The sequence below is a fragment of the Myotis nattereri genome (assembly GCF_964212035.1).
Source record: "Myotis nattereri genome assembly, chromosome: 8".
NCBI lineage: Eukaryota > Metazoa > Chordata > Mammalia > Chiroptera > Vespertilionidae > Myotis > Myotis nattereri.
The window spans coordinates 66,255,268-66,270,909 of record NC_138083.1 but is presented as its reverse complement, the minus strand read 5'-3'; the positions used below and the strand labels follow the sequence as shown (position 1 = coordinate 66,270,909).

General features: G+C 53.1%; 1 protein-coding gene across 4 annotated transcripts in view; it reads left to right on the top strand.

Annotated features, from left to right (window-relative positions):
* Positions 1-10,411, top strand: part of MGLL (monoglyceride lipase) — a 105,458-nt gene extending 95,047 nt beyond the window's left edge. For all 4 annotated transcript variants that reach the window (XM_081096590.1, XM_081096591.1, XM_081096588.1 and 1 more), the window contains 2 exons: positions 4,841-5,056; positions 7,421-10,411. In XM_081096590.1, coding sequence (XP_080952716.1) covers positions 4,841-5,056; positions 7,421-7,546 — 342 coding nt within the window. In that variant the 3' untranslated portion in view covers positions 7,547-10,411. The remainder of the gene's footprint in view (positions 1-4,840; positions 5,057-7,420) is intronic.
* Positions 10,412-15,642: the final 5,231 nt, after the last annotated feature.

Here is a 15,642-nt window from a genome sequence, read left to right as displayed (position 1 = left end):
TGTGAGGAGGGCGCATGCCTGTCGTGCCAAGTAGGGCACTCCTGCCCTCTGTGAAGGGTGGCAACTGTGGTACCCACCACGTCTTTCACTGTCAGGCCTCGATACTTATGGTTCTCACCAGGGACCCACTGCTTTCTTTCCTTTTCTTTTTTTAATATACTTTATTTATTTTTTACAGAGAAGAAGGGAGAGGGATAGTGAGAAATATCGATCAGCTGCCTCCTGCACACCCCCTACTGGGGATGTGCCCGCAACCACGGTATATGCCCTTGACCGGGATCAAACCTGGGACCCTTCAGTCCGCAGGCTGACGCTCTGTCCACTGAGCCAAACCAGTTAGGGCTGCTTTCTTTTCTGAGGTGCCACCTCCACCGCTCCTGGCTGTCCTGCGAGTCCACAGAACTCACCTCCATTTTCTCTTCTCTAGATGGGTGGCATAGCATGGTGAGTGGCTATGAATGACGATGGTGCAGCCCAGCTGCCTAGGCTCGTATCCTGGCTCTGCCCCTTACTTGCTGTGTAATCCTGGGGGGTCATCTAGCGCCAGTGAGCCTCTCTTCTCATGTATGAAATGGTGAAAATAACAATAGTCCCTACACTGGTTTCCTGTGAAGAGTCAATGAGCAAGTGCAAGTAAAATGCTCAACACAGCACCTGGTACATAATTAAGGGCTAAGTGCGTTCGTTATTTTAAATATCATTTTAATTAAAAATGTAATTTTGCATTCCATCATGGAACAGATTTTTTAAAAATAGGTCAAGGGATTTGACTGTAGGGGTGGTGCCTAGATGTTGCTCAACCAACTAAAAGACAACTCCCAGCTGTAGATTGTAACTATATTTACTGTGCTTTAGGGCAAAGTCTCTTCCCCACAGAGAGACAGTGTTCAAAAGTCAGCAGCCCCAGTTGGCACGTTCCTGGCTGGCAAGTTCAACCTTGCCGAGAGCTCTCAGAGCCCCAGAAAACAGTGAAGGTACTGGGGATCGCTAAAATACGCGAAGGAGGCCAGGAAAATATTCACAACCTGTGAAACTTAAATCCCAAGAGGAACCTTCGAGGTTCCCTCAGCGGGAAAGCGGAGACCTGGAAGGAGTAAGGCTTCACCTAAGGTTATGTGGCTCGAATTCTCTGAGGCAGAGAGACCTTCTTTCCTTGTTCCCAGGGTCAGAGCCAGATGCACCCACACATCACTAGCCTCGCTTTGGGACCAGACCCTGGGCTTGGCACTGTGTCTGCATCAGCTAGCTCATTGAATCTCCCTAGAGTCCTCTGAGGCATTTCCACTATCACCCCCATTTCACAAATCAGGAATGAGTCTAGGAGAGAAGAGCCTTGCCCAGATCACGGCTGGGAACTATCAGGGCTGGGTGCTCCTCACTCCTCTGGTCTCCCTTGTATTGTCAGTTACACGCCCCGCCCCCCCCCAACCCCCCAAGAAAAAAAGACTTCAAGTCTCAGCCAGTGGCAGCACCCCCAGAGGTCAATCATCTGAAACAAAGATGTGCTCACTTGGACCTGGACCCATAGCCTCCAGCCGACATGTCCCCAATGGACACCTTCTCAGCTAGCAGGAACAGTTGTGATAAAAAGAAAAAAGAAAAAGAAAAAAAGAAAGAAATGGGGGGAGGGGTGTGAGAGATAGTGCCAAAGACTGGGTCTTTGTAATACGTTTTTTTAATTAAACTTCTTGTTTTGATGTAAAAGTGATTCACATGTAGTTGTGAGAAATAATGGAGAGGAATCCCATGGGCCCTTACCCAGTTCTCCTCGATGTTGACATCTTACAAAACTATAAGACAACATGACCACCAGGAAGTTGGCATTAGTACATCAGACCACAGAACATCCTATAACCACAAAGATGCCGCACGTTACCCTGGTGTAGCACACCCACTTCCCCTACCCCACCCTGGCAACCACGTTTCTATTCTGCGTTTCTCAATTTTGTCATTTCAAGACTGCCGTAGAAATGGAATCCTATAAAAAGTCATCTTTTGGGACTGACATTTTCATCTTTGACTTTGAATGGGTTTCTTCTGTTGACCAGTGCTCTGGGGTTGGGTCTGGTCCAGGAGAGAGAGAGCCCTATCCACCTCTTTCCTGGGGGCAACAGGACACATTCTCACCTCACAAGTAGAACTTTTGGTGATTTTAGATCTTAAGCTCTTAAAAAAAAATAAAGGCCAGCCGGGCTGGCATGGCTCAGTGGTTGAGCATCAGATGTGCCCGGCTTGCTCGATCCCCAGTAGGGGATGTGTAGGAAGCAGCCAATTAGGGATTCTCTCTCATCACTGATGTTTCTATCTCTCTCTCCATCTCCCTTCCTCTCTGAAATCAATAAAAATATATTTAAAATAAAAAATAAATAAATAAATAAATAAAATAAAACAAAGGCCATCGTGATTGGGCCAGAATGGTTACTTGAGGGGAGGGTTTGGGCCCTCTGAGCTTCAGTTTCCCCATGAAGTTTGGCCCTCCTTTTTGCTCCAAACTCCACTTTCCCTCTGTCCCTCTTGCCTTCTGCCCCAGCTGTGGCTCCCACCAAGGGCCTGCCCTTTCCCCGACACATCTGGCAGCTCCTTCCCCAGGCCCATATACAGCCATTGTGTAAACAAGGTTTACGTGACCAAGACATGGAAAATGAAGCCAAGAGCAGGAAGCCACTTGGGCCGTCAGAGCAATTAGACCCGAGAACAAACTCCCCAAGGGGCCTCATGTGGCCAGGATGTCTTGGATCCACAGAGCAAGGGGGCAGGCCATTTCAGGAAGGTGGTGACCTAGCGGGCTCTGGCCCTGTGCGCTCATGAGGACACATCCCCTGCAACCAGGGTCCAGTGACACTGAATGGAGTGCTCTTAGCAGGGCTGCCAGCCCACGGAGACCCAGACGGCAACAATGGGGGATTAAACAGGAGAGAAGCTTATTGACTCCTCAGTGTCACCAGCTCCATGTGCTCCAAAGCATCTTGTTGCTTTTCGTTTCTGGGGTGTGGCTGTCATCCCTGGGGCCCCAGCTCCCTCCTTACTCTGCTTGTGTTCTGGTAGGTGGGAGGAGGGAAATAGGGCTAGCCTTGACAGGAGGATCACACTGCATACTTCTCACTTCCCATTGGCCAGAATGTGGTCACATGACCAGACCTAACTGCAAGGAAGGCTGGGGGATGTAGTCTTTATTCTGGGTCCTTGTATTCCAAATGAAACATTCAGGGTTCTATAGGGGAGAACAGGAGCTGAGTAATGAATAATAGGCAGGTTCCTCCTCCCAAAATAAGGATAATGAGAGCCATTCTTCAGACAGAGTGCTTATTAAGGTTAATCGGGTTAAACATGTAGTGTAGTGCACACACATGGAAAGAAAGAGCTCAGAAGTGTTAGCCATTCTTCTTTTCACTGACTGAGGTCTTGCACATGATGCCAGACACGGCGCTGGGTACGTGTCTGCTCAGTGGAGCTACAGTTGCCATTGCTCTCATTGTTAGCCTCCGTTCTCCACAGACTGCAAGCCCAGGGCTCCTTGCAGGGCTTGGACAAGCAACAGGGCTCCTTGCAGACCCTGGACAAGCAACCGCTCTGGCCATGCACCGCCCCTGCCAGGCTCTTGTCCTCTCAGTCCCCAAACAAGTGGCCTTAGCCCTGCAGGATTCACGCCAGCTCCGCTGCAGGAAGTGCTAATCCGCCTCATGTGGCTCTCCGCAAAGGGCTGCTTTCCCTGCTCTGTCCCCAGCAGGGGAGGAATCAGGGATGGCAGGGATGACCCAGAATCGCCTCTCCCGCCTCGGCATGGATCTGAGTTCCAGCTGAGGCCTGTAGGGGTGGGAGCAGAGGAGAGGTGTAGCCCCGCATTGCAGATCAGATTGGAACACAGTGGGCACTCTGGCAGCCTCACAGGGCAGCTGGAGGCACATTTCCTTCCATGGCCCTCTGCTCCCCTACCCAATACCAATACCAGGTGGCATTTCTCCAGCCAGCCAAGAACCCACTGGCAAGGATGAGGGAAATGAGATAGGGGATGTTGTGGCCTCACACCTACCCATATGCCCTGAGAGAGTTCTAGAGACTTCTCACCCAGATTTTGTGGGGGCAGTGCCCCACCTGGGGCCACAGTGAGTAGGCGACTCACTGTTCCCTTAGAGGCAGGAGGCGTGAAGCCAGGGAAAACAAGGAGAGGGTGTCAGGGTAGCCTCATGAAAGGCTGGGTCGGATTCTGAGCCATGAGCAGGGGCGGTGTTAGATATAGGTCCTGGGAAACCTGATGATGGAGGAGGGAGGACCCAGCCTCTGGGCATGTCCCCTGGAGAGGCAGTAGGCATCCCTGTCTGGGTGGCAGGCAGCCTTCTGCAGCCCAGAGGACATGGAGACTGGAGCCCACCACAGCCCAGACCTGCCCTGGAATTGGTTCCTCCGGAAGCCCACGGGGTGGTGACTCGCCCCTGCGTGTTGTGTGTGCCCTCACCCACTTCTACCAGGTGGACACTGAGTAAGGGAAGACAGGCTTAGAGAAAGCAAAATCCACACGACTAACACCAAAATACCTTCAGAGCTGTTCCTGAGCAAAATCTGTAAGCAATACGATGGTGCCTACATAAAAATATACTCCTTAGCACTGGGAACGTGTGGAGGCACGAGTATGAATGTGGGTTGCATAGAACAAAGCCTGTGAAGAGAGGCATCAAAACAGTGCGGGTCTGGGTCATGGAAGGGCTGGCCAGGCGCCTGCGCCCCAGACCGAGCTGACTGATGGAATCAGCTGTTCAGGCCAAAGCAGAAGGAAGATCTAACAGACAATTGGGAAGTCCCCCACCCCTGAACTAATGATAGAAACCTCTCTTTTTTTCTTCAGGTCGACGTTTATAACACGGACCCCCTCATCTGCCGGGCAGGGATGAAAGTGTGCTTCGGCATGCAGCTGCTCAATGCTGTCTCCAGAGTGGAGCGGGCCCTCCCCAAGCTGACCTTGCCCTTCCTGCTGCTCCAGGGCTCTGCTGACCGCCTGTGCGACAGCAAAGGGGCCTACTTGCTCATGGAGTCCGCCAAGAGCCAGGACAAGACACTCAAGGTGAGCACCTGACCTCCCCACTTCCCCAAGGTGGGGAAGGTGGCATCCCTTTGGGCACATCTGCCCAGAACCCCAAGGATACCCCCGGGGGGGTCATCTTGAGAGGCGGCCAGCCTGGCCCCCCTGGAAAATAAATACCAGAAATACAAGGTGGCTATTAGTTCTAAGCAAGAACACAAGCCATTAGCCAACTGTTCATGGGGAGAATACTCAGAAGATGTCTGGGTCAAGGAAAAAACCCAAACTGGGCACGGGGCAGAGAACTGTCTCCAAGAGCATGTCTCCTGCTTCTCCATGTCCCAGGTCCAAAGGCGTGTGGCTGCCCGGCCTCTCTGCAGGTTGGTTTTCTGCAGCAGCTTGGGACCAGCCACCCCTGCCAGGGGCTCTGGGGGTACCAGTGCAGTGGGCATGGCAGGGCCTGGTCTGCAAGGGCATATGCAAGAGGGGATGGGACCTGCGGCTTAGCCACATGGCCTGTCAGACACACAGACCACAATGAACTAACTTGGAGGGCCTTCAAGATGGAAAATATTGTTTGGAGAGTCCAGACATCTCTGTTTTTTGTTCGTCTAATTGAACTGGGAAGAGCCCCAGTTGGGGGGTTGGGGAGGAGGAGAAGCACCTACTGTGTGCCTGTCAAGTGACCGTTGACCACAGCCCCAGGATACTGATGATGGACATGGGTCCCCAAACTATGTCATGACAGCCTGTGCAGTAGTCACGTGGAGGCCGAGTCCAGGACCATTTCCTGCTAAGCTATAAAGAGAACAGGCAACTAACTCACTACAGATCCCACACTTACTGAGCGATGGGGTTAGAATGCGAACTCACTCCCACTGACCCCCTCCATTCATATGGCACTGACAGGCGCTGATGGCTTTGCAAACTGTCAAGTGCCCCCCTCACACCATTATGCATTGCAGACCCTGGCCCACACCAACTGCCAGATATAGACTCGTGGGTGAACAGAAAGCAGGAGAAAAAGGAAAACCGGCTCTTATAACGCTGGAGAACATAAAAGGCCGTGGCCACTTCGCATTGGGTGAAGGCGCCTTACAGATCGTACCCTTTGCCGGAATGGAACCTTGGCGACCCCACAAAGGGAGGCCATGTAGAATGCTCACTTGTTCATTCACTCTCCATTCATTCGTTTCTTCTTTAACCCAAGTGTTCAGTGGGCATTGACCTTGTGCCAGGCCCAGAGAGCAAGACAGGCAAAGTCTCAACCCTCTCACACAGTCTATCCTAGTGGATGGGCAACAAACAACCAACCAGACAGGATGACGGTGATGAAGAGGGTCAGGGTCCTGAAGGAAATCAAGCAGAGAGTGGGACAGAGAAACTAGAGAAGAGGTAAGGCACCCACCCAGATGGGCAGGCAGGCCTAGGAGCTGACAGTGCCCAGAGCGGTGGTAGAGCATTCCAGAACAAGGGAGGGGCAACTGCAAAGACCCAAGTTGCAAAAATATTGGTGTATGCAAGCACTCAGGAGACTAGTGTGGTGGAGTGTGCCGAGCAGGGTGAGGGGGACCTGGCAGCAGAGGAGGGGTCCCAACTCTTAGTGCGATGAAGCCAACAGCGTGTTCTGAGCTGGACAGCAACAGGCTTTTGCTGCGGTTCTCAAAGCATCCCTCAGCTGCCCTGCGGAGGCAAGAGTGGAGGTAGAGGCACTGGGTGGGAAGATGGTGGTGTCACCCAGGCCAAGAGGATGAGCTTGGCCTGAGGCGGTGGTAGTGAAGGCAGGGGACAGCCCGGCAGGACCTGGAGAGAGAGTGACTGTAGTGATCAAGGGACTCAGTGCCCCCTACCCTGAGATGGGTGATACAGGGAGCTCCATTTTGAGATGCCTATTGAAGAGGCGATTATGAATTTGAGAAAAGACTTGAAAGAAACTACAAGAGGAAAGTACTTCTAGAAGGTTAACAGCTTCCGAATGATGCTAAGAAGACACTATGAGAGCAAGTGTTCCCTGGCTACAACAACTAAAGATCATTGTAGCCCATGCCAATGACAGTCGCTGTGGGTTGGTGGGAGTGAAAGTAGACTGGGACCAGCTGAGGTCCAGGCGGAAGGCGAGTAAGTGAAGACAAGGAATGGAAATCAGGGTTTTCCTGATTTCCACAGGAAATCAGGTCACAGCTGGAGAGAGAAGCGGATAAAGGAAAGGTGTGTGTTGGTTTAAGAAAGGAAGTGCTAGATCATGTTGGCACATTTTAATTCATCTGATCAAAAGGTACTGGCACCATAAGGATGGAGTCCTGGGGGCGTGGGGAGTGTCTGGGGGACTCTGGCTGCCACCTGTGGCCTCCCTCTTTGCACCTGTAGCTTCCTGTAGCCCTGACTTTCTATCTCTCGCAATTGCAGATTTACGAAGGTGCCTACCACGTTCTCCACAAAGAGCTTCCTGAAGTAACCAACTCCGTCTTCCATGAAATAAAGATGTGGGTATCTCAAAGGACAGCGGCGGCAAGAACAGGGTCCCCACCCTGAGCGCACGTCCAGGCCCCCGGCCCACAGCTGGGGAAGTGGGCAGAGGAAGGGCAGAAGCTGACCTCTCAGATGTGACTTAAAAAAAAATTACGAATTGGAGGAATCCCTAGCATAATTCACTAAAGAAAAAAGGCACTCTTGTCCTATGTTAGGTTGTCCTGTCCCTGGATCTACCTGAAGGGGTAGACACTTTATGCAAAAACAGAGAAGGGTTGTGAAGGCAGTTTTCCAGAGACGGAATGTGCTGGAATATCCTTAAAACACAGCACAGCCTCTGCCCTGCCTCTCCTAGCTCCCGCAGGGTTCCCAGGAGTTCCTGGTGTTCCGGGACACCTGACTGCAATAATTGGAGGAGTCCCTCTCCTGCTCACCCCTCCAGCCACCTCCCACCCCCACGGCCTCAGGCTGGCCTCTCTCTGGCCATGGTGGTTGGCCCCAGCTTCCCAGGCAGACTCACATGCCCCCTGAGGCCCAGAAAATGCCTCACGCTTCCTCAGAATGCGTCGCCCCCCATGCCCCCTGTCAGCTCCCGGTCAGCAGGAGCTGGGCGTTGGGGTGGCATGAAACATGGCTGGAGACCCTGCTCTCCTTCCTTCCCTTCAGGGAGCCTGAGGCTGCCCACCGAGAGCTGGGTGTTCAGGGCCTGCCTTTCCTTCCATGACTTGTACTTGACACTGAGATGATTGTATTGAAGAGGAAAGCATATTCTAAAGCAGAGACCATGTGGTAGACGGGTGGTGGGACCAAGGGGGCTCGTGCACGGGAGTGGGGACCAGCTAGCCTGGGGACCCTGTGCTAAAGGCATCCAGGCACAACCCCGGCGGCAGGCCCCGAGCACCAGAGCACCCGCAGTGGCAGTGGCAGTGGCAGGCTTGTCCCTGGCCCCCACTGCTTGGGCTCACAGCAGCCCCGGAAGCTCAGTGCTGGCAGCACAGCTACCTCTGGTGGCAGGAGAAGGGAGTCCCAACTCGGTGGCCCTGCAGCCAGGTGGGCGGTGGGCAGGCGAGGCTGGCTAACAGGGCCAACCTTTCCTAGCCGAGGCCCGCACCTGACCGGCCTTTCTCAGGTGCCAACCCCGCCCGCAGCCCTCACTTAGTGCCAGCAATAAAGGGGATCACTGCCCACTGCAGGAATACCTTCCCTCTCAGTCAGCCTGGCTGTGACCTCAGGAGGCCCCTTAGTGTAATGATGACTGTGTGGGGGCCGGGGCACTGGAGGGCAGTGGCTGGGAGTTGAACCCCATGGAAGGTGCAGGCAGGAGCCTTAGGCTGCAGAGGCGCAGATTCCCTACCAGGGCCTCTGACTCTGGGAGTTGGGTCTCCCACCCTCTTCCTCTAGCAGCAGAACTGCCCCTCGCCCATACCCTATTCTAGGGCTTTCTCCAGACCTCCAAGAGGGGAGCCCCTCTGCCCTCCTTCCAGGGACCTGCCCACACCATGGCGAGGCTAGAATTGGTCCCCTTCCAGTGGGCAGCCCGGTCATGCTTGCTTGCCCGGGCCCAGGTTTGTGTTCTCCTGCCCCTGCCCCTCGAGAGAGGTGAAGTGCCCAGGCCCCCACCCCCTGGGGGCAGAGCCTAGGGCCCCACAGAGCGGGGCTCCCCTTGCCCCATCATGTTTCTCTGGATTCCCTTTGCAGGGGGGAAATGTAAGAAATGCACTAAGAGAGAAAGTCAGTGCCTGTTGAGTTGGGCAGCTGTGTGAATGTCTGTGCTCCGCAGCTAAGGAAAAGCAGAAACTACATTGCAAACTACCAAACGCACAAGACACCCCTGAGCCCAGACCTGGAATTCTCACCTGAGCTGTGATAGCTCAGGTCACAGAGTCCCCATACCTCCCACCCACCCTACCCCTGCCCCATCTCTCCTGAAAGCAGTGACTGCAATACCATCTCCCCAATTAAATATTAGGCATGAATTTATTTATATGAAAGTTTTTACAGAGACAGATTCAATCGCATTTACATATCTGGTTAAAGGATCACCTATATTAAAAAAGAAAACAATTATTTGAACTGGGACTGAGTCCAAATCGAGGAGGGGAGGCGGTACCATGCCAGGCCCACCTCTGAATGGGCGCACACCTGCTGCGTCTGGAGCATCATCTGAAGTGCTCCAGGCGAGTCTCCAGTTGAGTTCGTTCTCAATGTTGACAGCTGCGAGCTGACACCTGGAGCTTCAGAGTCGGGCCTTGGCTGTGGCGCAGAGGGGCTGGGTTTGGAAGGGAAGCTAGGTCTCCCATACAGCCTGGCCTTGAAAAGGTGAGAGGAGGGCAAAGGCGGCCAGGGAGAAGACCCCAGCGATGCAGCCGATCCAAACCCACCTGGAGGGATGGACACATCGGGATGCTAAGCCCGCGCACTGACGTGGACACAGCGCCTCTCCCTGCCACCCCGAGGCCATGCTGGTCCATACAGAAATGGGTTTCAGACCCGAAAATATTTCTAGGCAAAAATGTCACTTGCAGCCAGTGGGGGCTCCCAACCCCAAAGGGCCCCATTCCTCTGCAGGGATCGGGGTGTGTGGATGGGCAGCCTTCCTTCCACCCACTGGCAACCCCAGCTTCCCCCTCAGCTTCTGGGGGGCACTGGGGCTCACAGCAAGAGCACAAAAGGGTGCTCTGAACACCCACCTGGCTCTGCTCAGCACCCTGTAGCAAGGCTCTGAGCTACCTTTTCTTCCTCTCGCCGTTGCTAAGAAAAGCCCATTAGGATCACAATGATTTTCTAAGCAATTCACCTGTTTGCTATTGTCACTGCAGCTCAACACCCCCTATGTGTATGCTGTTAGTGGGGACACATGTATCAGTTTAAAACTATTAAAGGAACCAATATGCCACAGCTAATCATAATAAACCGATGTTTTCTGAATGGTGTTTTCTGTCTGTCTGCCTGATCCAAGACTACAACAGTCCCTACAGAGAGCGCAGCACTGAGAGCCTGGGCTGAGCCGGTCATCTGATGCAAACCTGCGTATGTGGGCCTGATTTTCTGTCCTCCACACTTGGGGACGTTTGCCCTGAAGCAGAGTGAGCATGTGCTCTGTTACGTGGTAGACTCGGCCACCTGCATACAGAGGAGCTGGGCCACCAGCTCTGGACTACACTTCCTCCGCAGCGCCACCCGGATGCCTCCCACCCCAGAAACAAGCTCTGATCTTAGCCACTCCGGCTCCGCCCAGGCCTCATGCATCTCAGCACAGGGTACCCCAGCTCTACTGCTGCTCAGCCAAAGCTCCGAAGAGCATCCTCCACTCCTCTCGGTCCCACACTTGCACCTGACCCAGCAGTAAATCTTGTCACTTCTGCCTCCGTTTCCCTCTGGCCCCACAGCTGACCACCCTGTCTTTGCCCTTTCTCCCATGTCCACTGTCCCCAACATGACTCCTTGCTCCCTGCTGGCCACCTTCTCCATGAAGCCTTTCCCGACACCCTACAGTCTCCCCATCACCCCAGGCCCTGCCCTGCCTTCTCCTCCTCTGATTGGCACCTGTTCTGCTTGTCTACCCAGTAGCTCTCTGTCCTCACCACCCGAACAAGCTGCAGGAGGCTGTGTCCTTGCGTAGATCTCCATCTGATTTCCGGGGGACCCCTGATGAGATACCTGTCCAGGGAGGGAGGGACGGTGAGAGGGCTGCAGGCCCTTCTGGAACAGCACGCAGCCTGGCACGGAGGGTCGATTTCACGTACGTGCAACCTGCTCGGTCAGTCCCTGCGGCCCACACTTAAAGGGCCCCGTGTCTTGTTTATTGCTCTGCTGTTGCTGTCTTGAAATTCTCAGTCATTTCTGGACAAGGGCCCCACATATTTCTTCCCTGCTGAGCTCCACACACATGAAGCAGGTCCTGTGGGTGTGGCAGGAGCTGGCCCTGCCCTCTGTGCAGAGGCCCCTCCGACAGGCAAACCTGAAGGACAGAGGCCGCTCCCCCCAGGCGCTCCCTTTCTGTTCACCCCTAACCAAATTCTGCTCTGAGCCAGAGTCAAACCTGGCCTTGCCTGCCTCCGGTGAGTATTCGGGGCTATCAGGAGCTCCCCACAGAGCACTCGTGATGTGCCTGCCAGACACCGTGCCTGGCCCTGGGGCTGCCCCACAGGATGAAGACAGGGTGACACAAACCTGCTTTGGAGAGCGGCCACGGTGTTTGGACAGGTTCTAGCCTCAGACTAATGAGAGGGCACAGTCCTCTCATGACAAAGTCCCAGCTTGGAGGGCAAAGCCCTCCCAGCACAATTACAGCCAAAGGCTATAGCTGTAAGTGTGACCTTATGGTCCAAACCTGTGGTCCCACGTGGCTGAGTGATGTGGGCTTGATAGAGTTCAGGCGCATGTAATTGAGTAGATTCGAAACCCATGAGAATGTTGTAACCACGCCCTTACTTTGCCTCATGGAATCTGACTATACGGTGCTGTCTCTCCATCAGAGGGCAGCGTCCCACTCAGCCTCAGCTTTATTCTCGTCTATCTTTTCTAAATCCTTCACCGCCCCCTCTCAGGCTTACCCATGGCCGTGCCGGCTCTGCACAACCTGCCACTGCAGCACCGAAGAGCGGAGGGTCAGGAAATGAGACAGAGCATGTAGGGGCGCGGCCCAGCAGGCCAGTGTTCCCTCCGGGAAGGCCCTGTGGGAGAGCAGGGAGATACGTGGGTGTGGGCGCTCATGGGGGCTCAAGGGAAGACTTGGTGGTAGAGGTTGGTCCCAGACCTGGGACTTTCAGGATGGCTGGGGGAATCCTAGGGCCCCCTCCCCAGCACCCAAACAAGGACAGCGTGGTGAAGGGAACCCCTGGGGTAGGTGCCGCGCTGGGCCAGCCACAGGAGGGCGACAGCTGTGGCTGGAGAGGGTGTCGCTGGAGCAGCACTGCTCAACCTGTGGCTTCAGGCAGAGAACACAACCAGACCAGGACGGAGGCTCTCGGGAGGGGGCAACAGGAGTCGCTCTCCTCCCCCTTTCCCTCTCCTGAACCTGCCGTCTGGAGCAGGCAGCTTCCAGCCCGCAGTCCAGAATGGCTGCTCCAGCTCCTGCCCCCGCACCCTGGTTCCAGCCAACCAGAGGGGAAGGAGGAAAGGGACAGGCCTGTGCCTTTCAAGGAACAAAGCAGAGCTCACATCTAGTACTTCAGTTCACATCTAGAACTGGGGCAAGGAAGGCTGGGAAATTAGCCAAGCGCCCCCGAAAAGGAGCTCAGAACCAGGGAGAGCCAGCAGGCTACGCCCAGGAACGAAGCGTGCACACCAAGGCCTTCAAGGAGGGGACCCAGGCTCAGAATCTGCCTGGGAGATGCCAACAGGGCTGTGAGAATGGCTGCTGGTGAGGCAGGGGCCTGTGGCAATGGGGACAGAAGGGGATACGGAGGAAGCAGCTCTTAAAGAGGTAAAACCAACAAGGTTGGGTGACCAAGTTTGAGGGTCTGTGAGGCCCAAAAGGTTGGCAGCCGCTGCTCTAAAGCACGCCCATGCCGTCCTTTCTCCCTTATGTGTGTTATCTCCTAAACTCTAAGGGTCCCCATGAGACTTGTAACCAGAGGGAGGATTGAGCAGTGGCAGCTCGTCCTGGGCTTACCCCCTGAACCTGTCTCCAAGGCCACCTTTCTCTCTGACTTTCCAATGAGCTAACCATAGCCCCACCTTGGCTCACTTTTCACTGTGACTTTTCTCAATGAGCCAAAGCTCATTTCTCTCCTATAACATTTCCAGAGACCCAAAGCAGCCCTGCCTGCGCTCTCTCCTGTTGCTTCTGCTGTCCTACGCCCTTTCTTTGACTCCCTGTCGCCAGCTTTAATAAATGCACTCTCAAAATCACCTGGATTTGCTTTGGGAAATCTTTCCTGCACTAAATCAAGAACTCACAAGCTATAGGGCGGCCGGAGGCAGACCTGCTCAAGGCCCAGGTCCTGTCCAAGAACAATGTCCCCATTTAATTTTCACGCCAGCTTTGCGTAGTTGGTGCTGTTGTTCCCATTTAGACTAAGTAAACTGAGGCTCTCAGGGACTCAGTGATTTGCTCAAAGCCATACACTGAGTCCCAGCCCAAGTCTCCAGACTTAGGTACCCTGCTGCCTCCCAGAGGAGGAGGGTGGGTGGCAAAGCCCCAGGTGTAGTGCCACTGTGCAACTCTTTGTACCTTTTTTTTAAAAAAAATATTTATTGCTGAAAGTATTACCTATGTCCTTTTCCCACATGGACCTCTTCTAGCCCCACCCCAGGCCTTCACCACCCTATTGTCTGTGTCCAGGGGTATGTATCTCAAACCTTCTTCAGGCAGTAACTCCCTAAGGCTTGTGGGCCCCAGGGCCTCTTCCTTCAGAAGTACCTGGCTCTCAGTCCTCTGGTACAGTTTTCCCCAAAGTGGAAAAATGTTATACCTTCAAATGTCTGCTCGGGGGACTAAGGCTGCCCTAAGTCCTGGCAAGAACACTCCTGACTTTGCGATGCCAGTGGCCAGGTGGCAACCTCACCCCGCCTTGGGTTTCTCAGTCTGCTGCAGTGAGAGGGGGCAGTGAAGGCTATGTAGTTTCCCAGGCAGAGGAAAGAAGATATGATGCAAAATTTCATTCTTTGTTTTTTCCTTCAGGTGGAGAGGATATTAGAGAATGGGTGGGGGGAAAAATGCTTTATTTTTTCATTGTAGACTTACCTCCTGTAACAACTATTTGGGTCAGGGCCAAAGGGGTTGTGGGGTACACCCAAGGTGGATTGAACGAGCCCATGTTTCCCTTGGGGAAACAGAAGCTGCACTGACATCTTTGCAGCCCCATCTATTCCATAATTTCCTTCCGTGATTACAACTCAGAGGCTATTTGCTTGTTTCCTGTTTATTTGTAACTAGAGGCCAATGCACGAAATTCGTGCAAGAGTAGGCCTTCCTTCCCCAGGCTGCTGGCACCGGCACCGGCTTCCCTCTGGCACCCAGGACCCAGGCTTCCCTCTCAGCCCCGGCTTTGTCCGGAAGGTCATCTGGAAGGACGTCCAGAATGATGTCAGGTCTAAGTAGCCTATTATGCTTTTATTATTATAGATACCATAAAAGGCACCTTTGCACTCACCTAGACACAAAATGTAATGGGGCACCAATAATCTTAGTAATCAAGACAATACTGTAATTTTTAAAATCAAAATTAATGCAAAAGAATGATAAACCAAATAATATTTTAAACAGTTAGAATCTGGCTTTTCTTTTTGCATCCAATTTTAGTATGACTCAGCACAGCACTGCTACTGATCTTGTCTCCGCCCTGCCCCACCATCACTCCTTTTCTCTTCTCAGGGGCATAAATAAACCATCCCCCTACATTACATTATGTGTATAAGCAGTGTTTCTTTTCCATTGTTGCTTATTTTGTCAGTGTTTGTTGATTTATTTTTCCCAGTGAAAAATATGTGGATACCTTGAATTAGGACAGAATACATATATTACCCAATTAAATTTATGAAAATTTATATTTTTTATTCAGCCGTTTTGCACTTATCAGGAATTAATTAAAATGAAGGGAGGAATAGATGTGCTTTCCCATTCTTAACGTAGTACAGCTACACACTACATATTCTAAAAGTATGGAAAACTACACACAAGTGCCCTGGTAGGTGTGGCTCAGTTGGTTGGTGTCATCCAGGCACCGATGGGTTGCTGGTTTGATTCCCCATCAGGGCACATGCCTGGGTTGTGGGCTCGATCCCGGATAGGGGGTGTGCAAGAGGCAGCTGATCGATGTTTCTCTCTCCCTCTCCCTTCTTCTCTCTCTAAATGTCAATAAAAACATTTTTAAAAAGAAAACTACACACAAGTCAGATGAACCCCCAACTCCCACTCAGCACTCCTCCTCCATTCCTTTTGGGACATCATGTCCTGTGTTTAGAAGCTGGGGTTGTGGGGCACACCCAAGTAAACTTTCAAATATGCAAGTCAGTGCCCGCCCGCCCCCCCACGTCCTACTCACACCTCCTCTCTAGGCTCAGCACTTACAACCAGTGCTGCACTGAGCCCTTCCCCAAGCGAGGAATTACTATAAAAATGACTTCCCATTTATAGAGAGGCAAACAGGCACAGCACAGCGACCAGGCAGTGAGAGAGCCAGGGTGGGAACTCCTGGCCTCTGGCCATGCTG